The sequence below is a fragment of the Chlamydotis macqueenii genome, chromosome 2 (genome assembly GCF_036417535.1).
Source record: "Chlamydotis macqueenii isolate bChlMac1 chromosome 2, bChlMac1.mat, whole genome shotgun sequence".
Lineage (NCBI taxonomy): Eukaryota > Metazoa > Chordata > Aves > Otidiformes > Otididae > Chlamydotis > Chlamydotis macqueenii.
The window spans coordinates 265,165-288,039 of record NC_141557.1 but is presented as its reverse complement, the minus strand read 5'-3'; the positions used below and the strand labels follow the sequence as shown (position 1 = coordinate 288,039).

At 48.6% G+C, this 22,875-nt stretch overlaps 1 protein-coding gene across 4 annotated transcripts in view; it reads left to right on the top strand.

Moving 5' to 3' along the window:
• DHX30 (DExH-box helicase 30) overlaps nt 1-22,875 on the top strand; it is a 35,284-nt gene that overhangs the window by 9,662 nt on the left and 2,747 nt on the right. For all 4 annotated transcript variants that reach the window (XM_086741623.1, XM_086741621.1, XM_086741620.1 and 1 more), the window contains 12 exons: nt 7,492-7,622; nt 9,884-9,994; nt 12,066-12,421; nt 13,204-13,330; nt 14,038-14,187; nt 14,960-15,112; nt 16,628-17,449; nt 18,635-18,713; nt 19,505-19,609; nt 20,722-20,897; nt 21,869-22,075; nt 22,445-22,526. In XM_086741623.1, coding sequence (XP_086597749.1) covers nt 7,492-7,622; nt 9,884-9,994; nt 12,066-12,421; nt 13,204-13,330; nt 14,038-14,187; nt 14,960-15,112; nt 16,628-17,449; nt 18,635-18,713; nt 19,505-19,609; nt 20,722-20,897; nt 21,869-22,075; nt 22,445-22,526 — 2,499 coding nt within the window. The remainder of the gene's footprint in view (nt 1-7,491; nt 7,623-9,883; nt 9,995-12,065; nt 12,422-13,203; nt 13,331-14,037; nt 14,188-14,959; nt 15,113-16,627; nt 17,450-18,634; nt 18,714-19,504; nt 19,610-20,721; nt 20,898-21,868; nt 22,076-22,444; nt 22,527-22,875) is intronic.

Here is a 22,875-nt window from a genome sequence, read left to right as displayed (position 1 = left end):
GTCTTCCATTTTCGTCTCAGAAGTTCTGCTGAGCTTTATCTTGTAGTTCGGTCAGATGGTCTTTCATTGCTACATTCAAGCTGTTCAACAGAGCAAATGAACTTGCTTCTAAAGTACATGCTAAACCACCCCAAATTATTGTTTAATGAGCTGGTTGAGGTGTTGCCTGAGAAAAGGAGTAAACCAGTTCGGGTTTTTTTTTCCTCTTTTGTACTTCATTCCTCAGCGCTTTTTCTAACATGCATTTTCAGAGAGTACTTGAGTACGTTATCTTTGGGCTTTGGTTTGCTTTCCTGGAGTGCCTGTTTCCATCGGTGGGCCACCGACGCGGTTCCACAGCATGGCTCTCCTTGCGTGGTGACCTGAAGCTCGGGGGCGTCGGTGGGGACGTGGCTCCGGACAGCGGGGGTGCCCAGCAGCCGTGCGAGGGCGATGTGGGGAGAGCTTGCTGGGATTGGCCTCATCCTTCCAGTCTGTGTGGGGGATTGGCCGTGGAAGGCCCTTCTGGTGAAGGTTTATGATATTGGAAGATTCATTTCAGATGAGCAAATAAAAAGTGCTCGGGCTTTTGTAAATCTGCTCTATCGGTACAGCTGCTACTTGAAGATGGAGAGATCCTGAAAGTTATTTTAGAAAAACTATTTATGAGGGCAAATTCTAAGCCTTCGACTGGTAAACTTGTCTTGTTAGCTGTCCTCATTTGACTGCTTTTGTCATTAGGCTTGGATACAAATATGGCCTCTGATCTGAGGCCAGCTGGAGAATGGCGGTGTTATATTGGCGTTAGTATCTCAGGCTGTGCTTCACTGGCCTAGACGGTGGGATTTTGGAGCAGAATCTGAGAAGAGAGCTCCTATGCCTGCTCAGTCAGGTCTGAGGCACTGCTTGCTCGGCACCGAAACTTACAGGATCTTGACCTCTGTTTTGCTCTGAGAAAGAATCTTTCCCTGAGACTAATTAAATTTGCCATCTCATAGTATCACGGAAGAATTAAGGTTGGACTGAAACTCCGGATGCCGCGTGGCCTGATCCCCTTCTCGGAGCAGGGCCAGACTGGAGCGGGATTGATCAGGGCTGCGTCCAGCCGAGTTCTGAACGTCCCCAAGGATGGGGGTGGCCATCGGTCGTTCTCATTCTCTGGTGGTCTCTCTTGCTTTTGAAGAAGCCTTGTCAGTTTTGCCAATTTTTAAGTTTGTTCTTGTTTAGGCAAGAACTGCGTGTGGTTTTTATTGCTGTGTGTGCTTGAAAAGAGCTTTAGTCAGGGTCGCTAGATGATGGTTACAAAAACCCCCAAAATCCCAAAGAAGTAATGCTGTTTTGGTGTACTTCAAACTGAACTGCCGGGTGGAACCTTCTCCATCTCTCCCTGGTAGAACATGCCTAGGCTAATTCCGTACGAGATGGGTGTTATGCAGCCACGGGGCTTTATTCCCTGTGAATTTTTGATGCGTTAGGAGCATTCTTCACTGACTTGAACTTATTACTGCGAGGGCTTGTATCTTGATGAGTGTTGTATTTAATAGTTTGTCCTTGCTGCTCGTTGTTATTTCTCCAGGGGTGCTTGTTTGTTACCTCTCCGGGGGAGAGAATTTGAGGGAAGATAGAAACTGTTGAAATCGATCTAATGCTCCTCTGTCTTCCCTGAACAAGACCATGGGCTGTTTGATTTGGGCTCTCCTTGTACCTGACAGTGTCTCTTCTTGTCAGATTTGTTGGGATTAATAGAAGGCTTAGCTACTACAGCTCGGAGTTGTTTGGGTTTGGTTTGGTTTTTTGTTTGGTTTTGTTTGTTTGTTTTGTTTGTTTTACTTTTGATGTTGCTTGGAATTGTCATGGACTTTCACAATCAAGTTAAGCTGAAGCACTCACTGGCTTTGAGGAACTCAGATTAGTTAATTGGCTTCTTTGATAACCCCACCCTGAATTGTCTGCTGTTTTTAGTATTCCTTTGTGGTAGAATCATAGAATGGTTTGGGTTGGAAGGGACCTTAAAGAACATCCAGTCCAACCCCCCTGCCCTGGGCAGAGACACCTTCCACCAGATCAGGTTGCTCAGAGCCTGGCCTGGGATGTTTCCAGGGATGGGGCATCCACCGCCTCTCTGGGCAACCTGGGACAGTGTGCTTCACCACCCTCAGAGTGAAGAATTTCTTTCTTATATCTAATCTAAATCTACCATCTTCCAGTTTAGAGCCATTACCCCTTGTCACATCGCTACACACGCTTGTCAGAAGTCCCTCTCCAGTTTTCTTGTAGCCCCCTTTAGCTACTGGAACACTACTCTAAGGTCTCTCCAGAGCCTTCTCTTCTCCAGGCTGAACAGCCCCAGCTCTCCCAGCCTTCTCCTCAGGGCTGCTCCCCATCCATTCCCCCCAGCCTGGGTTTGTGCTGGGATTGCCCCCACCCACGTGCAGGACCTTGCCCTTGGCCTGGTTGAACTCTGTGAGGTTGGCACGGGCCCCCCTCTCCAGCCTGGCCAGGTCCCGCTGGATGCCATCCCTCCCCTCCAGCGTGTCGACCGCACCACACAGCTCGGTGTCGTTGGTGAACTCGCTGAGGGTGCACTCTGTCCCACTGTCCGTGTCCTGACAAAGATGTTGAACAGGGCTGGGCCCAACACCAACCCCTGAGGGGCACCACTCGTCACCAGTCTCCACCTGGACTCTGAGCCGTTGACCAGCACTCTCTGAGTGCGGCCATCCAGCCAATTCTTATCTGCTGAGTGGTCCGTCCATCAAACCCGTGTTTCTCCAGCTTAAAGAGAAGGATGTCGTGCGGGACAGTGTCAGATGCCTTGCACAAGTCCAGGTAGATGACTTCATTTGCTCTTCCCTTATCCATCAACGCTGTAGCCCCATCGTAGAAGGCCACCAGATTGGTCAGGCACGATCTGCCCTGGGTGAAGCCGTGTTGGCTTCAGTCACCTCCTGATTTCCCATATGCCGTAGCGTAGTTTCCAGGAGCATCTGCTCCGTGCCAGGCACAGTGGTGAGACGACTGGCCTGTGGTTCCCGAGTCTTCCTTATTTCCCTTTTTAAAAATGGGAGTTGTGTTTCCCCTTTTCCAGTCAGCGGGAACCTCACCGAGCTGCTACAACTTCTCGAGTGTGATGGAGAGTGGCTTAGCAACTTCATCTGCCAGTGATCTCGGAGCTGGACGTCATACGCGGTTCTGACTTGAGAGGAACTGGGTGTGAAAATGAAGTCTTTTGTTTTGGGAGTATTAAGTTATGCTTCTTGCCTCCGCAGGGCTGTGACTGCCGCTAATGTGATTCCTACCCAAATATCCGTTCTCAGCAGTGAGAGAGCTTAGACGCTCTTTGGAGGAAGATGCCAAGAAATCCAGTCTGGCAGGGAGGGAAACTTTCTGCAAATCCAGTTCTGCAATTTTGGGTTGTTTCTTTAAAAACTAAGAGCGAGGCATGGCTTGGTGCAAGATAAGATCCTTTCAGCTCTCCAGTTGGGGCTGAGAACGGGCTGAAGGGTAATCCGTCCAGCTTAGGGCCGCTGTTGGCACGTCAGATGGTACTGCTGAATATGGCATTGTCAGCTGTGAGGAATACATTGTGTCTCGCTTGGTCATTCAGAGTCTCGTCTGCAAGCCAGAGCTGGGCTTTGTTATTTAGAGATCCTATTCTTCTTTGCTCTAGAACAGATTAAATATTTAATTTTCACTGAGGAGTCACCTCAGAATGTGAGAAATTGGCTCTGTCATTAGGTAATTGCTTTTTTTTGGCGGGCATTTAAACGGAATGTACTTCTTACCTCCACCTGTTGTTTATCCCAAAGTTTCTCAGGGTATTGTTTTTTGAAAGGGGAAGTAAGTAGAGGCCAAATAATACAGGCTGATGCTAGAGAGTTTTGTTGGGGAGTCGTGTCTTTGTGTTGGTTTTTTGTGTTTTTTTTTCTTTAATTTCTCATTTATTTAGTGAATTCAATACTGCATTTGGGAATTGTGTTACTACTGCTCCATGTGTCCCAGTGAGGCGGAATGGAATAGAACTGCAGAATGCCAAAGTCTTAGTCACTTTTTGACCTGTTCAAGAAAACTGGAAGTCTCCTGTATGAGTAGGTAGAAATGTCACGTTTGCCGTATAATTGCAGAAAATTGGCTTGTAGTTCTTTGTTAGGCTGAGACTATTCTCGTGCTCTCCTGGCCAATACGTAGAAGGTAGTTCATTGACAAAGAGCTCATAAATGAGACTACTTCCTGCATCTTCCCTGTAATTGTCCAAGAGCTTTACCCAAGTATGTGTGAGAAACAGCAGCCTGTGGGTTTTTTTAATTGTTCTTTGTAATGGAAGATAGAGCAGCTGACCATCAGGCATAGGAGAGTGTCAGAAAGCCCATTGTGTGTTGCATGCTCTCTTCCACACTGGTGTAGTTGGAGACTGAGCAGGCAGCAGTTCTGATCTGTTCATTTTGACACTGCCCTCTCAGCACCAGCTTGTCCTCTACGTACCAGCCTGAAAAGTAACACCAACCTGAGCCAGTTCCAGCTGCGAGTCAGAGCTAGACAACTGTCGAATTACAATGCGACCTGTCTTCAAATGATACCCGGCTCATGACATTCTTATTGCAGGCCAGGAAGGTTGTATTTTGGTATCTCCTGTGTATGTTAAATTCCTCCTGTATCTGGTCCGTTTGGCTTCTGAAGGAGATCTCTCTGAGATTCAGTTGGTTCTTCGATGAGAGAACTTTCAAAGCTAAGTGTCACCAGTAATTAGTTTTTTCCTGAACTCTGGATCAGCATCCTCGGCTCTTGTTTGGCTTTTTTGGAGGGAGTGATATGATCAGCAACATGGGTTTTTGCTCTCCCTTAACCCAAGTATCCACAGTCTGACAGGCGTTGGGTCTGCCACGGTACAACGTAACTCTTCTGCCTTCCCTAAAACCTCTGCGATTTCCCGAGTGGTCAGCTTTCAGGTGGGCCCTCATAATTCGTCCTCATGACTTCAGTTTTCCCTGGCTGAGCAGCTTCTTGGAGAATGTCTTCCACATGGCTGTGTTACAGAGCCTTTCTCTTCAATGCTTGCTTTCTTCTCTGGAGCCAGTTACTGTGTATCTTCGTTATAGCAACTCTGTAATCTGAGTTTTCAGCAAAACACATGGCAGATCTTGGTGATGCTCTAACGAGTGTGACTGTTGGGTCATTTCTCCTTGGATTTGGTCACTCAATCTGAAATGCCAGATTCCGGCACTACCGATGATTATGTGTTGCCAGTTTCTCACTCATTGTTGCAACTTCCCTGAATACCTTGCCAGCCTTCTAAATAGTGGTGCCCAAACCCATCGATGGTCTGGTTAATGAAGTTCTGACTGCCCGGGGAGCGTGCGTTTGTGATGTTGAGTGAATGCTGGATGCTTGCGGCTGCCGTTATGGGAGATCCCACTCCTCTCTCCTATTTGCTTGCGCTGTTTTTGGGTACCTGCAAGACTGTGCAGTTGGGTGGTTTACTTCTGGGCCCAGCAAAAACCAGCGTGCTCCCATTTTTTTGTTGTTGTTTAGCTTTCTGTCAGCTCAGGGCTGCAAATCATCTTGCTGTATGTTTGGGTTTGTGCCAGAGCTGGAGCAGTGGTAGTGTCAGAGCCTGGGAGAAGTGGCACCTACCCCTTGCCGCAACGGTGAGCTGTTAGATCTGCCCGTTTGTGGGAACTGTTATCGTATTAAACTTAATCTGGTCTAGATTGGGCTGCTGCTCGAAATAAAGGCCCTCCGCTACGGTGCTGAATACAAGGGCCATGCCTGTCAGAGGTGAGTTAGAGCAGCTTCCTCCACAGCTGAAACTAGTGGTGTTGGTGTCAGGGAGGATGCTGGAGCATGGGGTGGGTGTGACATTGCTCTGTCTTGGGGGTGGTGTGGTTTTTTTGTTTTTTTTTTTTTTTTACTATTGTTATTTTTTTTTAACGAGTGATTTGAACTGCTCATTAATATTGTAGCCTGAGCAGCATTTCTCACCTGTCGGAGCAGAGGGCCCGTGCTCAGCTAGCCAGTCCTACCTGCCGCCTCAGGCACCGCTGCTCAGCCTCCTGCTTGGGCTGGTTTGTCTCCAAAGACTGCATTGGCAAACTTCTTCCCAGGAGTGTTCTCTGAGCAATTTAGTGCAAAAACATGTTCCCAGCCTCTAACCAAGCCATCTCAATAAGTTCAGGGCGAAGTTCCAAGGCATTATTTCACGTTACCACCAGTGGCTGGATCTGATGTGTAACTTGTGTGTTGTTGAGAGCCTTGATTTAACCCTGAGGTGATATGTATGTGTCGTGATTTAACCCCAAGCAGCAACTAAGTGCCATGCAGCCGCTCGCTCACTCACTCCCTTGTCAGTGGGATGACAAAGAGAATCAGAAGAATAAAAGTGAGAAAACTTATGGGTCGAGAAAAAGACAGTTTAATAGGTAAAGCAAAAAAACTGCATGCAAGCTAAGCAAAGCAAGGAATTCCTTCACTACTTCCCATCAGCAGGCAGGCGTTCAGCTGTCTCCGGGAAAGCAGGGCTCCATCATGTGTAACGGTTACTTGGGAAGACAATTGCATCACTGTGAATGTCCTCCTCCTTCTTCACCTAGCTTTACGTGCTGTGCGTGACGTCGTATGGTGTGGGATGTCCCTTTGATCGGCTGGGGTCAGCTGTCCTGCCTGCGTCCCCTCCCAGCTTCTTGTGCACCCCCAGCTTGCTCACTGGTGGGGCGGGGTGAGAGGCAGAAAAGGCCGTGACGCTGTGTAAGCACTGCTCAGCAGGAACTAAAACATCCCTGTGTTATCAACGCTATTTCAGCACAAATCCAAAACACAGCCCTGCACCGGCTACTGTGAAGAAAATTGACTCTACCCCAGCCAAAACCAGTGCGGTTCAGGAGGGGGCTACAAGTACCAAAGTATGTTCAAAATAGTTATTGCTCAGTTTATTTTTGATGCCGAAAAATGACAGAGACATTTCTGCCTCCATAGCGGGGAAACAGCACCAGCTCTGTGCGTTAATCTGGGCTTTGAATTCTGTGCTACGATACTTGTATTCAGATTCAACAGATATATGTAGTCTGTCTGTTTTTTCTGTTGATACTGTATTGGGGGAAAAAAAAAAAGTCTTTCCAAGCGGCTACATGATTGTTAGTGTCACTGAACCATGGAGTTAAACTGTCAGTGCTGCAGCTCTAGCTGTAGGATGCTCATACTTTTAGAAGAGGGGAAAACCAATAATCTGTGCCTTCCAGAAGTATGGGACGTACAGTACCGTTGCCCAGTTTGGTTTTGCAGTGTCATCTTAGATCTGGAGCTCAGGAGACACTGCACTCCTGTGCACCGTTTTGCTGATGCCTGGAGACTTCGTAGCCGAACCGCTTAATACCTCTGCCTGCTTTCCTGGCTGTAGCCCTCCGGACGTTAGTGCTCGCAGAGCTGCAGTGGAGCAGGTGTTACAACATGTCTTTGAGCAGGACTGCACAAGAGTTAGAAGACATTTAGTTCCTCTGTTGGTTTTGTTTTTTTTTTCAGATTCCAGAGACTTATTAAAGGAATTTCCACAGCCTAAAAACTTGCTCAACAGCGTGATTGGACGAGCCCTGGGCATTTCTCATGCGAGGGATAAGCTGGTGTACATCCACACTAACGGGCCAAGAAAAAAGGTGATTCTGTTGGGCTGGGGATGGGCGGCGGGAGGGTGTGCCGCACAGAGAGCGGGAAGTGAGCCGAGAACGCTGCTCGTCCTGGAGGTAACTCTTTAATAGAGAACACTGTACAAGTGTGTTAATTCCACATAAAAGTTGTGTGATAATCTTTCAAAGAAGAAATATTCTCACTTCTTCCTGTTTCTCTTTGTTTTCACATGCTTTAATAGGTATATAAATGTAGCTCCTGTCCCTCTCCTTTTCTATGTGGAAGGATGGATTTTTTAATTTTTTTTTTCTTTTAAGTAGCTTGCTGTAACTGGGTTTTCTCAGCAGAAAGACACATAGTCTGTGTTCACATATGATGGGCTGTGTACCTCATTACCACAGAAAATTAAAATTTAAATGCTTTAGAAAACATAGACTTTGTTGTAGATTCTAATAGAACAAATGCCTAAGCCTAAAATGTTCAATTGCAACCAGAAAAGAATAATTTGTTTGCAATGGAGGGAGGATTCTAATACTACTTAAGGGCAAAATTAAATGCAGACTCTTTTTTTTGTTAAATGAAGCAGAGGAATTCTAAGCAAATGGTTTGCCAAGTAGTTTGAGCTCTTACTGGGTTGCGAGAGGCCTGGATCGAAATCTGCGCTATAAACTGAGCAGAAGTTTGTAGCTGGTGGGTGCTCTCTGTTCAAGGGTTTGCCTCCTTTTATCATACCAGCTCTCGTTCTAGAGCTGAAAGCCCTTTCCAGCTGAAGATTAACTGTAACGTGCATTCCAGGAAAAGGTTCAGTTCTGATGGATTAACATTTTCCAATAACATTCTGTCTAAAATTTCCCAGACAGTTTTTATTACCACATCCTTTTTGAGCATCTCTGCATTTTAGGCAGTACGTTAGTAATGGTTACTTTGCAGTTCCTTTATTATTTGTGGTTTTCTTTTTCGTACTTTTCCTCGAGCAGTAGTGCAGTTTCTTAACTGAAATTTTGGAATACCATAGCCAGTGCCTCATCATTTTAGTTTGCGTAATCAGTTAACATTCTTGCTAGCACTTAAATAGATTAACGTTGAGGATAGCTTCAGATTAAAAACAAAGCAAAAAAAAACCTAACTGAAAAAAAAACAATAAAGGAGCTCTTGCAGAAAATGAGGGTTGGATCACCGAAAAGAAAACCTCCAAAAGAACAATGACCCAGAAAAAGTGTGTGGGGACAGAAGGACGGGTGAGACAAGCTGGAGAAGTCTCAGCTGAAAGTGAGCAAGGCTTTTTCTTGAGCACCAAGTGACTTGGCCTTCATGAGACAATTTTTTTTCTCAGCAGGTCTGTGCCTCTTCATGCAGAGCCCCTGGGCAAAATACGTAGCAATTTCCTCCAGTAAGATGAGATTCAGATGGCAGGCAGGCAGCCAGATGCAGGCTGTTGAAAAGTCAGGAGCCTCTTCTCTGGCCTTACAGGTGGGGTTTTCCCAGCGGACCTAAACACCACCTTTCATCTCTGCTGGAGAAACAGGAGAGAATTCCTTAGGCATTTCCCTCCTTTGAGTCTTGCAGAAACTCAGCTACAGCATGTGCAGGGCCAGGAGTAGAACCAGTTCTTGATTTGGAGCAATTTTTAAAGAAGGGCAGGGTTCAGCTTTCAATGTTGTGTGCCTCTGCAGGTTTTTCAGCTGCTCCCATCCAACTGTACTGGTGTAAGAGGAGCTTTGGTGGTACTGTTAGTTCTCTTAACAGCTTGTGTTGGGCAGCGCATACTGAAGGCTCGGTTCTCATGTGCCCGATGGAATATGCTGGTAGTTAAGACTACAGCAAGGAAGCCGTTAGGAGGATTTGCTTGCCATTGCAACTGGAAATGTGCTGGGGAGTGCATGCTGCTTCGCAGGCACGATCTGGTATGCAATATAGGAGCAGTTACTCTGAAACAGAATTGTTCTTGTAATGAGCTCTTGGCGTTTGATTCCTCTGAGCCGACACACTGCAGCCCATGAAGCTCAGAGTGCGTGGTGCTGTGCTGGAAGTCAGCCTGGCTTCTGGGCCTGGCTTAGCCACGCAGCTTCTATGTGACCGCGGGCACCTCGTATCCCTCTTCCAGACTTTTCTTTCTACGTTACTGGAATGGAGCTTCCCATAAAGGAACCAAACAAGCAGTTCGTTTGGGATTTTCATTTGTAATTCTCTTTGCCTGGAGCTCAGAGACGTTTGAAGTAGGTGTGCTCCTGGTGGTGGGGAGAGATTGTTCTTTACTGTCTTACTTTACTGGTTATCTTTTGCTTTTCAGAAAGTCACTCTGCATATAAAGTGGCCTAAGAATGTGGAAGTGGAAGGCTATGGGACCAAGAAGATTGATGCTGAGAGGCAGGCAGCAGCTGCAGCATGTCAGCTCTTCAAGGTGAGCTTAGCTCTTCCTCAGCTCAAAGAAACAAGCCTTTGAGTGTGCAGGCCCCGTCTGTTTTGGTGATACAACTTCTGACTTTTATCTCTCTTTTTGCCTATGTGGATTCTTAGTTGGCCTATCTGTTAATCAGGTAGAAGGTGAAGTCTTGAGCTATCTGAATCCATTTGAGCTTGAAAGCACACTTACTTCAGCCAGGCATGAACTCACTAAATTTTTTGAGTTCTCGTCTTTGTTCTTTATGCCCTAGGCCTTAATTAGCTTTAGCTTAGTGTCAGCGTCTATGGTGAGAAGTAGAGCTTCCCTCCGGTATGTTTGCTGTTACTGTTCACTAACTCACACTCTGTCAGCCTCCCTGTGCGTGTTTGCAAGTGTCGTGCCTTCAGAGGCTCTTGTTTCCTCTTCACGTAAGCCATAGCGTGGTGATTACGTGTTCTGTTTTACGATCACTCTTTAAAGTTACGCTAGCCTGCCACTTATTTCTGGCTGGAAATGGTTGATCTGTGTGCACAGCCTGTATCAAACAAGTACAGTGAGGTTATAACGGTCACCGTTTAAGATACGGTGTTACAGAGCAGGTGGCTGAGAACAAGATGCCGTTTTGTCTCCAGCTCTGCCACTGACTTGTCAGTAACCTTGGGCAGGTAAGTTTGCTTCTGGAGTTTCCTGTTCGTCTCTGGAGCAGGAATGATGATACCTTCCTACTAAAGAGCCTAGAAAAGATGCTGCAGGTGCTCTAACAGTAAGAGAGCTTTTTGATTTGCTCGTAGATCAAGAAACCTACATTAAGAAATAACTAATTTTTCCATTAAGCCTTCAGGAGTTAATAATTGCAGCATTAAAACTAGCAGTTTCTTCAGCTGGCCTCTGAGCTTAGGCTAGTTTCTTTAATCTTGTGATTAGCAAAACTTGTTTCACTGACTGACTTCATTCCACCTGAAGCATGGCTGGTGCTCATTCGGTTAACATTCACTGGAAATACGTTCTTGTTTTATCCTCGCTAGTCAATCTGTAACAAAAGCATTGTTTCCTGCTTTCTTTGAGAGCCTGCAAGTTTTCAAAGGGGAAAAAAAAATCCTACCTACACTTACATTTTTCTCTAATTTTGGGGAAATGACTAAACTCTATTTTCAGTATAGAACTAAAAAAAAAAAACAAAACAAAAAAAAAACCCCTGAAACCATAGATTCAGCATGCAAAGTTTTGAACTCTGATGCTTTGCTGGCTAAACCTATAAGCTAACAGAAGACCCTCATGATGGCAGGCCTTGTGCAGTCATAGCTATAGAAATAGCGACAACTGCTGCTTTAAATAAAGTCATCAGCTCAAGAAAAGCAGTAGTTCCTAATTTTTGCAGAGACTGAATATAGTGACTTTGAGTACAGCGGCTAGCAAAGTGAATTCTTGCTGCCTTGGGCACTCCTACAGCACAAAATAACACAGCCTTGTCTGATGTGGGGCCGTTGAGAGGCCTAAAGATGAAACTTCAGCGGTCTGGTAAGGCAACGGCGTGTGGTGCACTCTAGATCTGTCTGGAGCTTCACGTAAGACTCAGTCCTAAGTGTAGGTGGTAGGCCAGCAGCAGTTAGCAACTCTTCTGTTTCAAAAACTACCGAGTTAGGGAGACCTTACAGCTGCTTATACAAATAACCGTTCCTGGGAAAAGAAGGATTCTCACCTTGTGTAATCCCAGGCTATACTTGCTCAGACTAGCCTTTCCAAAATGATGCATTTCATGCTCTGAAGTGGGTTTCAGAACTTCAGAATGCTAAATATAGTTAATAGCTTGTAAAATACCAATAAATCGTGGCCCACCCTTTCAAACAAGGTACGTGAGGCTAAGCAATTGTGCTCTGGGAAGTGAGGTTAGTGAGCAGATTCACTTTCTTAAGAAATAATGGCAGAAGGAAAGCGTTATGTTTCTGAAAGTCTTTTCTTTCTCTCCTTTTCTGTGGAATATGAAGACATTGCTCCTGCATTTCTCTCCTTTACCAGACGTGTTTAGGTTTCCTGCAGAGTTACCTGCATCTGTCTCTACTGCAGCTAGCGATGCATTTTTCTTTTGTAGGGCTGGGGTTTGCTGGGGCCCAGAAATGAGCTCTTTGATGCTGCAAAGTACCGTCTTCTCGCCGACCAGCTTGGCTGTCCTGACGAGAGGTGGTGCTCAGAGGGCAAGTGGCGCTCCAAGTCTGGCCCTTCTCTTGCGGACTTGTCAACCTGCTGGCGACGGATGGAGCCGGACGATTCCATCCAGCCCATGGAACAGGGCCGGATGCCTAAAGCAATGAGGAGAGAAGAGCTGGAGGAAGGGGAGCTGGAGGAAGGGGAACTAGAGGAGGGGGAGCTGGAAGAAGAAGCAATTGATGTTTCTGATTACCTACCTATGGCACATCCGGATGCTCGAACCCCAGGCAGAGATGCAAGGTACGTGTGGTAACTGCTAATCCAGGGCAGTGAAGAGGAAAGTTTTTTTATTTTTTTTCTTTGTAGCTGATGCATCCCTGCAGTTCCTCACAGTAGAGCTGCAGCTTCCCACGTTGCTGGTGTGGCCTGTAGATGGGCCAAACACTGAGTACTGTACTCTGTGCGAGCCGTAGCGGGGCAACCTGGTCTTGTACCTGGCTGTCCTCCCAAGGGAATTCACAGGCATCTTCGCTGGAGCCTTGCCCTTTGGGTAGGCTGCTGCCTACTTTTACCTGCCTTTCTTATTCTTCTGTGCCTAAAGACGTTTCCATTCCCAGAAGCTGTGCGTGTGCACATAGACCTTTTTGAACCCCCCTAGTTTTGAGGACAATATTAAATCTGCTTCTCATCACCATGGGTGCTTGCTTGACTTAATATTTTATGAACACAAATCCTTGATTTTTAATAGCCAACAGGAGTAAGATCAGTAAGGACCAGGTGGTGGTTGTTTTTAGGATGATCTTTGGATTCAGATTTATTTAATCTGTTAAAATCTGTTGATGCTGTCTGGTTTGTTGTGCTAATGTAAAGGTTTGATTGCTTTTTAGTAGGTGGCTTTACTGGGCTGGGTGATTGTTCCATGACTGGCAGATTTTAGCAGCAGGATTCAGCTTGACTTTTCAGAAGACCGACATTATCTATGCCTCTAAGCAGTTTCAGACCTCAGTGGCGGACCTGAGGTGAGGTGGTTCTGAGCACAGAGTGGCTATTTCTGTATCAAACCGTTCTCGTCTTCCATCTAGCCGAGGAGGGAGTTCCATTGAAATGACAGACGACAACACTGCCATCCGTGCCCTGACGCAGTTCCCACTTCCCAAAAATCTCCTGGCCCAAGTGATTCAGATTGCAACCTCTTCCTCCACGGTCAAGGTAAGGTGCTGTTGGAGCCCTGGCAGGGACAAAGCTCAAAGACTCCCACCTGGAATTGCTTTGCATGCTTTTTTTTGGGCAGCTGAGAACGGGGCAGAAAAGGGAAGTCAAAACTAGGCCTAGAAAAATCAGCCTGAAGAGCAGGGAAAAGACTTTGTGGTGAGAATTGAGGAAATATCTTAATAAAAACACGAGGAATGTTGTTACCTGAGGCCAGGGCAGTAGAGGAGCTGCTGTCTGAATGAAAGAGAATGTTTTCTAAGGTGATAGGTTTGCATTTCCCCGTGTATCTGCAATAAACACAAGTTTGTGTTCCTCAGAGCAATGTGTAATTTCTGTGCTGACGGAATCTTTCCACAACTCAATTCTTGCCAGTATCCGGTGATCCTCCTCCTTGGTGCGTGCCACCCAGTTCCTTTCCAGACCTCATGTGCTTAGCGAACAGTAGCTGTGCTCCGTCCCATAGGCTCTCGGTGACGTCCTCCGCACAGCTGTCTGCTCTCACTTCTGCTTAGCTAGCGCCTTGTGAGCTGTGGGAGTGGAACTCGGGGTAGTAAACCTGTTCTAGTACACTGTTAAAAACAAACCAAACCCCCAAAAAACAATTCAAGCTCTGCTTAGAAATACTTGGGTGTATTTGAAGATGCCTGCCTAGTTATGTAAGCTGTTAACACCCCCTGAAATCAGATGATGTTTGTGTTTTTTAGGAATACATGCAGTTCCGTACAGTAGGCACCAAGACCAAGATCTGCAAGCTCACGCTCCGCTGGCCCTGTCCAATGACTTTTGCTGCCAAGGGCCGTCGCAAGGTGGAGGCAGAAAACAAAGCAGCAGCGCTGGCCTGTCAGAAGCTGAAGGTAAGCGCACGTGGCTCCTACATCCCATGTCTAATGTGTCTATGATCAGAGGCTCCTTGCACCTGACCTACAATATTTGAGCCTAATGGGACAATGCCTGAAACTTCCTGATCTTTGACTTCACGCTCAATAAACATGTATTTCAAACCTTAGGATTCAGTCCAGACTGCTGTTGTTGCCCTCTAGTGTCTAATCTGTGATGACGCCTTGAAGACTCTGCTTGTTTTGAGCCCTCAGAAAAAAAGTGATGTGTAGGGATCACTCTGGAAGTGTTAGCCTGTTCTCCTGGTCACCTTGCTGCTGTCTACTAAGACAGACTGTCTTCTCATTCTTGTAGGTGGAGTAATCCAGACACACTGCTGCAGTAGTTTTGCTGCAGACTCTAGAGCCAGCAGAGGGGAAGTCTAAGAAAATAGTGTAGGACTTACTGAATTGGCACAACATACCAGAACCATAGCGAGAGAGCTAACAGACCTTGCAAGAGGGTTTTGTCAGATACAACTGTGGCTGCTGTTTCTTTGATGAGTCTGTCTAGGACCTTGCAAGTATTGTGTTGGGGGCAGGCAGCAGTTGGCTCCGGCGTGGCGGTTTCACCAGGGTTGAGATGGAATCATTTATTGTTTCTTGCCATGGCAAAAGCAGGAAGTGATGGATTTGGGATATGGGGTAAGGAGTTAGCCTGTCTGAACATGTAGGACCTGTGTGCTCTGTATCCTGGCACGTTGTGTGTAGCAGTCTTGTGCCTGATAGATCTTTGCCTCTTCCTTTGCAGAGCCTTGGCTTGGTGGACAAGAACAACAACCCCCTCAGCCATGCCATGTACAACATGACTTCGCTCCGGGAACTTGGTGAGAACCAGAGGAAACCCTGCCACATCAAAGTCCCCGAAGCAACCCTGCGCAAGATTGAGAACTATCTGAATCACGTAAGGCTTGCTCAGCTGGCTGAGAACCATCTTTGGCTGATCCCGTTTAACTTCAGGAGTTGCACGTGGGTCGAGAGCTTCACGTCAAAATGTTGAGGGAATTCACGGCTTGATAGTTTGCCACAAAAACTGTTCAGTCTCTGCTGACCTTTGGGGAAGGACGACCCTTTCTGGGCAGTGGGCCTTCTCTGTATGCATTTGTGACATTTGTCCGCATTATTTGGTTTTTGGGATGTCACGGAGTGTGATTTTGGCTTGCTGATAGCCTCCTTTGTAGGCTTGTGAATGCTGCCTTGTGTAGGCCTTGGTTCCGTCAAACTCTGGTTGTGCCTCGTAGCTTTACGAGGCCCAGGTGCCAGTACTCAGACATGTCCCTTGGGAGAGTCCCTCACAGTATTGTGCGTTAGTGGTGGGTGCAGGTGGGTGCACCTGATGGTGCTCTCACCCAGGAGATCCCTCTTCCTGGTGGACAGACACCCGTGAGAGCTGAAGCAGTGCCGAGACAGGGTTCCTTAGGAGCATTCACTGTCACAGCAGGAGCTGGCACTGAGGTGAGGTTGAGCACGGCTCAGGTACAAATGCATGTCGCTTATTGACGTCATTGAAAGCAATGCCTGTGTTTGGGAGTTGGCAACTCACTGACGCAGCACTCTTGGGCCTGAACAGTAAAGATCCCGGGCGATCTTTACAGCATCTCACAGATACCATAAATGAAGCAGTAGTGAGCGTCCTAGAAAGCCAAGGCTGCGCCTAAGACAGCGGCTGCTTCTGAATGACCTGCTCTGAGTGGCTGAACTAAGGGCTAGAGAAGTTAGAAAAACAGCAGCGTCTTTAAGGAGCTTGGTCTGCGTCCCATGCTTCCGTGACCCCGAGCTGTCGCACCGTGTGTGGAAGGCTTGGCTCTGCGACTGAATAAGGCCGCATCCCGAAGTACTGATTTGTAGCTGAACTCTTAATCCTGCGAACATCTGGGCCAATGCTTTGATTTGTGTTCTAGACAATTCCTGACCTATTGTTGCTCCTTTTGGTTCTTCCTGCGGGATGTGGGACTTCTGTTTTTTCTTTTGCCAAGATAGAATATTTCTGGCTTAGCTGAACGCTTACGTTTTGTGCAAGTTATGTGTCTGGGCTTCCTGAGGGAGAGAAGGGTGGTGGTGTAACTTGATAGTTTCCAAAAGTTGTCTTTGAGGGGCCGTTGCATCACTTGCGTGCAGTGTAGCCGCTGACATGGGGAGCTCAAGTTACTGTGTTGTACCTGTTATTTCAGGCATCGGCGCTAATACCTCTTGAAATAGGGGAGCTGCCCAAGTAAATTCTCACTGTTCTCACTTTAAATAACCTCAATTCAGAATGTAAGTGGCAGGGTTACCTAAAATCTGAAGAGATTTTGGCAAAGCTTCATGGTCACGGCAAGGCCAGCCTGGCTGAGTCTGTTCCAAGCGCTTGTTTCTTTCTGTCCTTCTCAGGACCGGTACTAATCTCTTTGTCCCTGCCAACTTTCTCCATCTCTCCCAGTATCCAGTGGACATCAGGGAATCCAGGCCCCGGATTGCCGATGACATGATGAACCTGAGCAAGGAGTCTGGCGCGATAAGCGATGCAATCACGGGGAAGACATACATACCCATGTTGGAAGCAGAGGAAGTACGCCTTAGCCAGAATCTCCTGGCCCTCTGGAAAAGGAGAGGATCCTCGTGGCAGGAGAGCCACCCGCTGCCAGTAGATCCTCACAAGGACACTATCCTGTCAGCCATTGAGCAGAACCCTGTAGTGGTAATAGCAGGAGACACAGGCTGTGGGAAGACCACGAGGATCCCTCAGCTCCTGCTGGAACATTACATCCTGGAGGGACGCGGCGCCCGCTGCAACGTAGTGATCACCCAGCCACGGAGGATCAGTGCCATCTCGGTCGCCCAGCGCGTGGCACAAGAGTTGGGTCCCAACATGAGGAAGAACGTAGGCTACCAGGTGCGACTGGAGAGCAAGCCGCCTGCCAGGGGAGGAGCCCTGCTCTTCTGCACCGTGGGCATCCTGCTGCGGAAGCTGCAGGGGAACCCCAGCCTGGAGGGCGTCAGCCACGTCGTGGTCGATGAGGTCCACGAGCGAGACGTCAACACTGATTTCCTGCTCATCCTGCTGAAAGGCATCCAGAAGCTCAACCCCGACCTGCGCCTGGTTTTAATGAGCGCCACAGGAGACAACCAGCGTTTCTCGCATTACTTTGGGGATTGTCCTGTGGTCAAGGTGCCGGGTTTCATGTACCCGGTGAAGGAGTACTACCTGGAGGAGATCTTGGCCAAGCTGGGCCGGCACCGACATCGGCACTATGAGATCAAGGTGGGTATGCAGGGTGTTGAAGCTGTTTCCCTTGGATGAGGCACTGATTTCTGGCATATCAGCCGGGGAGAGTCTGGGCCTGGACCCGGTCCCTCTCTGCTGTGGCTGTCGGACAGTGTGTGCTGAGCTTTAGTACCCAGTCAGCCCGTGTGAGGTGAATCAGCTCGATAGAATCCCAGAGTATTTTCATTAAATTACGGATAAAGATGACTTCAGACTTGGATCGAAGTTACTTTTATCCCTCTTTAATGTGAAGTTTGTTTATGTTTGAGTAAGCTAACAGCTCATTGTACTTGTGTACGTACATACAGATGCAGACTTGAGCGTTTGCGTGCTGTGTGCAAGCCTAGTCCAAGACGAGGACGGTTATGGCTTACAGCAGTCTGGAACCGAAGTGCTCGCCGTCCTGCATGACTGAGTTCCCTGATAACTGCTTTTTGCAACTAGTCTCCTCTGGAAAATGCCCTCCAGTCGTGTACTCCTTGCTGTGGGTATTCCTGCCTCAGCTGTGGGTCGTGGAGTCACAGAGCTGTTGAGGTTGGCAGGGACCTCTAGAGATCATCTTGTCCAGCCGGCTGGGCTAGAGGCTGTCAGCTCCAGCCTGTGGAGATCCCTCCCTGCGGCTCAGCAACTACCTGGTCTATCAGCCGCTTTTCCCAGTTTTGTTATTGTCAGCAAACTTGCTGAGGTGTCCCATTGCCTTCAGGGCAGTTTTCCTGTTTCTGTTGTGGCTGGGTTCTGTACCTGCGCTTTTTAAGCTGGCCTGATACGTATGTTCCAGGTTACTGAGAGACAGAAAAGCTGCTGCTCTGTGCCTGGCGGATTTGAAGTCTCAGGTGCATATGGCACAGTTTTATCTCCAAAAATGCCATGTTGTTTTTTGTTAGTTGTCGGGTGCTGTTCAGTAGAGGTACACAAATCTTGGTTAGCTTCCAAGGCTTGAGAAGGGGAAAGGGGCTGTGCATTCTCACTGCACAGAAGAGCAACTGGCAACGGCTGTGACCAGAGCAGGTTCCAGATGGAGCCAGAACCAGGCTCCTGAGGTTCCTGGCTCCTAGTCCTGGGCAGGCCGTCCAAGTGCAGGGATTTGCTGTCTCCAGAAGACGCTCTGGGAAGCTGTGTGCCTTTCTGCTCTCTGCTAGACTGCCACTCATTTATCTGCATGTGTCCTCCTGTTTTATCCAGCAATCAGATGATGAATGTGTTCTTGATCTTGATCTGATCACCGACCTCGTACTCCAGATTGATGCCCACGGAGAACCAGGTAGGTTCTGCTTTGCCCCCTTGCTCTTTCCGTTTGCTGAGGGGGAAAAAGAGTGAACCCTGCAGAGCCCAGACCCTTTGCAGAGAAAACAGGATGCTGAGCTGACTTCTGAAGGGCTGCCTGAATTCCTCTTGAACAGAGTGGTCTCAAGCAGTGTGGCCTGAGCTAATTCTGAGCCTTTGGCTAAGACAGCGTCCGAGTCCTCAGTGTCTCAGTCTTGGCGTCCTGGGATACTGCTGTTCCTAGGGGCATGGAGGGCAAGACTTGCCTGTGCTCCAGCATTTGCAACCTTGCGCTGCACAATGTAGTTATTTTTTTTCTATTGGAGACCCGTTCCTGTTAAATATCTTTGCCTGGGAGGTGATGTTTTTGTGAAGAAGACTGGACTCTCAGATGACTTCTAAGTGTTTCAAAGGTGTTCAGTCTCAAAGTAGAAGTAGCCTGGTTTCGTTCTGGCTTTAAAACCTTGCCCTAAGGAGCTCGCAGTGGCCGATACAGCAAAGCAGGTTTGAGGTCTGGACGAACGTTCCCTTGGGTCTGACTTCCCATAACGGCTGTAGCTGTCCTTTGTTCACAGTAGGTGTGATGCGGGTTTCCTTAGAGATTGGCTGGCAGGGGACATCACGGACCAGGGCCTTGCTTTTCTTTGAGTTCCTTGGCCTAAAGGTTGCTGTGAACTTGGGGAAATAACAGGTGTCCCTTCAGTGCAACAGAAGCAGTTCCTGTGTCTCCAGTTGGGGAAAAATGCTTGGATTTCTAGGTCGCTTGTTCTTACTCTTGCTCTGTTTCAGGTGGGATTCTCTGCTTCCTCCCTGGTTGGCAGGAAATCAAAGGAGTGCAGCAGCGGCTGCTAGAGATGCTGGGGTCTCAGAACAGCCGGTACCTCGTCTTGCCAGGTGAGATGGCAGTGCCAGACCTTTTCTCCCCGGGAGTCAGGGGAATGGATGAGCCGATTGACGAGCCCCTTCCGCTGTTGCGCTCCAACACAGAGCAAGCTTGTGTGCTCCGATGTGTGTACCTGTTGTGTAATTGTGCATGTGAAGCACAAATAACTCCTCCTAGCAGAGGCCGTCCAAGCCTGTACACGATCAAAGAAACTGGCTTCCTGTTTGCCTCTGGCAGTTCAGAATTGGGCAAGGAAGAAACTGCTAAATTCTGCGTTGCTGTAGTTGCATGATGAGCCTACACAGAAAAGATCTTCAAGACCTGTTCTGTGGGATGGAGATGTACTCTGTAGCTTAGCTTTCATTAGTGAATTTAATGGGAAATTTATGACAAAAATCAGTGTTACTCTGCAAGGCTGCAAGATCTTTGGAGTTGGTTGGTTTGTTTGTCCGTTTTCTGTTTGTTTTCTAATGGTCTTCCCAATGCGGGAAGACCAAATGGCCAAATGAGGCCAGCCAGGAGCACAGCTCTGAGCAGCTCGGTTGCTAATAAACGCAGGTGTTCTTTTGTGAAAGCTGCATCTTCTGGTGCTCCCCTGGTGTTCTGTGCAGCTGCTGGGAATTTCTCTGCATCGCTGTAATAGGGCAAATATGTGATGCAGGAGAGCTACAGACCCTTGCTGATAACCATTTTGGACCAAGGGAAACCAAATGACAGTGAGGATACCCCCTTCCGCTGCCCCACAGGTCTTGTGAAAAGGAGGGGCCGCAGAACTGGGCCGCGGGAGGGAGCGGGCCTTCTGTTTGGGACCCAGGAAGTTCTGGTGGTTCCGTTAGCCTCCCTGGGCCGGGAGGTGATCAGAGCTCCTGCTGATGTTCAGCCATAGGTTGAGGCAACTGAAATGAGGCCTTCCCTGATGATGTGTGGAAGATTTCTCATGGGGTCTGGCTGGCAGGAGACTGCTGACAATAACCATCAGTATTACAAGTGGTGTCCCCATCCCTGTCCTCCATTTCTGGAAGCGGGAGGTGATGGTATGAGAGGGCTGAGAATCTCTGCCCGCCCTGGCTTTGTACGGCGAAGCAGCTGAGCAGGGCAGGCCTGACTCTTTTTTATCTCCTAGTGCACTCCAACATCCCCATGATGGACCAGCAAAACATCTTCCAGCGGCCTCCACCTGGTGTCAGGAAGATTGTCCTGGCCACCAACATCGCGGAGACCTCCATCACCATCAACGACATTGTCCACGTAGTGGACAGTGGCACGCACAAGGAGGAACGCTACGATCTAAAGACCAAGGTACTGACGCTTTCTCACCTCGAAGTGCATTTGGGACATACTGGAGCTAACGGATGTTCTCAGAGCAACGTCTGAGATGCCGTTAATGGGGATGATGGAGCTGCTTCCCATTTGGCCCCTGGGGCACCAGCACTGTGCCCCTGTTTGGGGACAGAGTGTTTGACTCGTCGTTCAGGGAGTGCTTGCCTTTACCAAGCTCCCTCACAGGCTCCCCAGCAAGTTCTGCTGAACAGGGAAAAGTCTGGCACCTTCAAATAAATTTAAGGCAAACTGTGCTCCCTTCCCGTCTCTCTGTCAATGCCATCTAACATTGCTAGCTTTTCCATTTGCTTTCTGCCCTCTTCTGTGACTTCACCACAAACTGCTCCTGTTTGAAGCTACCTTAACCCTAATGCCTTCGTTTGTTACTCAGCTTTAAGGCTGACTGAGGGGCTGCGCTGCTCTCGGGCCCTTTTTCTGGCGGCGCTGGGCCGTGCGAAGGCTCCTGTGCCCACACTTCCATAACAACGTGAAGGCAGCCGTGCCGGTGTTCCTTTTGGAAGGAGGGATTCTGGCTGTGTACCGCTGCCCCTTTCCCTCTCTCTGCTCGAGCACCTCCCGGGGCCAGCTGGCGATTCACACCGGTTTAAACCCAACCCTTTTGTATTTGCCCAGTTCTAACCCAGTTCATCTCACGGTGCAGACCCTGCAGTGCCTGTGCCGGCACACAGCGGGGGAGGCAGGGTCCACGCTCCGCAGGCAGCTCCCGGCAGGGCAGCGGGATGAGCACCAGGGCAGGTGTCTGGCAAACGGGCTCAGGCCGTCACGCTGCTGCCTGCAAGGTGCAGGGGAGTGGGGAAGGCTTCCCTTGCCCTTCAGCAGGATGGCTCATCAGACGTGAGGAGTTCGAGGTCTGCGGGCTGGATGGAAGGCTGCGTTTAAACAGGGCAGAGAGCCGTGGCAGTGTTCACGCCGAATCCTTCTTCTCCTAGGTGTCCTGCCTGGAAACGGTGTGGGTGTCCAAGTCCAACGTGGTGCAGAGGCGAGGGCGTGCTGGCCGCTGCCAGTCAGGATTCGCCTATCACCTCTTCCCTCGCAGCCGCCTGGACAAGATGCCAACTTACCAGGTTCCGGAGATCCTGCGCACCCCGCTGGAGAACCTGGTGGTTCAGGCCAAGATCCACATGCCGGAGAAAACGGTAAGCACAGTGCGTGCAGGACTGCGGCCAGCGGAACCAGCAGGACGTGGCCTGCCTGGTGCGGTTCCAGAGACGTGATTTGACGGCGAACATGAGTAGGGAAAACCCAAGGTGCTGCTGACTTCAGTTTTCGCGTTCCTAAACGCGGTGCTGTCTAGGGGAGTTAAGACCAGGAAATGCATAGATGAGTTAGATTACAGAGTACGTCTGAAAGATTCTGCAGGAGTGGAGAGGGCTGAGCTCATAGCCCTGTAGGCAGAGGGAACCGTGGAGCGGCCTGGGGCGGGCAGTGGGCTCGAGGGCTCTCCCACGCTCCCGGATGGGAAACATGCCCTTTATTTCTCTTCCCTTCCCCCTGCTGTGTTGCAGGCAGTTGAATTTCTCTCCAAGGCTCTGGACAGCCCTGACATCAAAGCTGTGGATGAAGCAGTGATCTTGCTGCAGGAGATCGGTGAGCTAATGCTCTGTCCATGTGCGGGTGGGATGGAAACATGTTTGCTATCTAAACACGGGCAGTGGGAGTTGGCACAGGATCCTGCGGGACAGACTGGGCAGGACTGTCCCTCGATAGGGACGGCAGCTGATAGGGACTTCGCAAGCTGCACGTGTTGCAGTGCTGTTTTATTTCCCACTCTGCTTTGCTCAAGAAGTGGGGTTAACTTCCCAAGGTTTAAAAAAAAAAAAGAAGAGAAGGATGACAGAGAAAGAAGGAAAATTGTGATCTGGAGTTCAGTCTTGTTGATTGTCACCTGTTATAGCCTTTTCTTTGGCCTTGGGTCACTCAGACCTGGGAGGTTCCA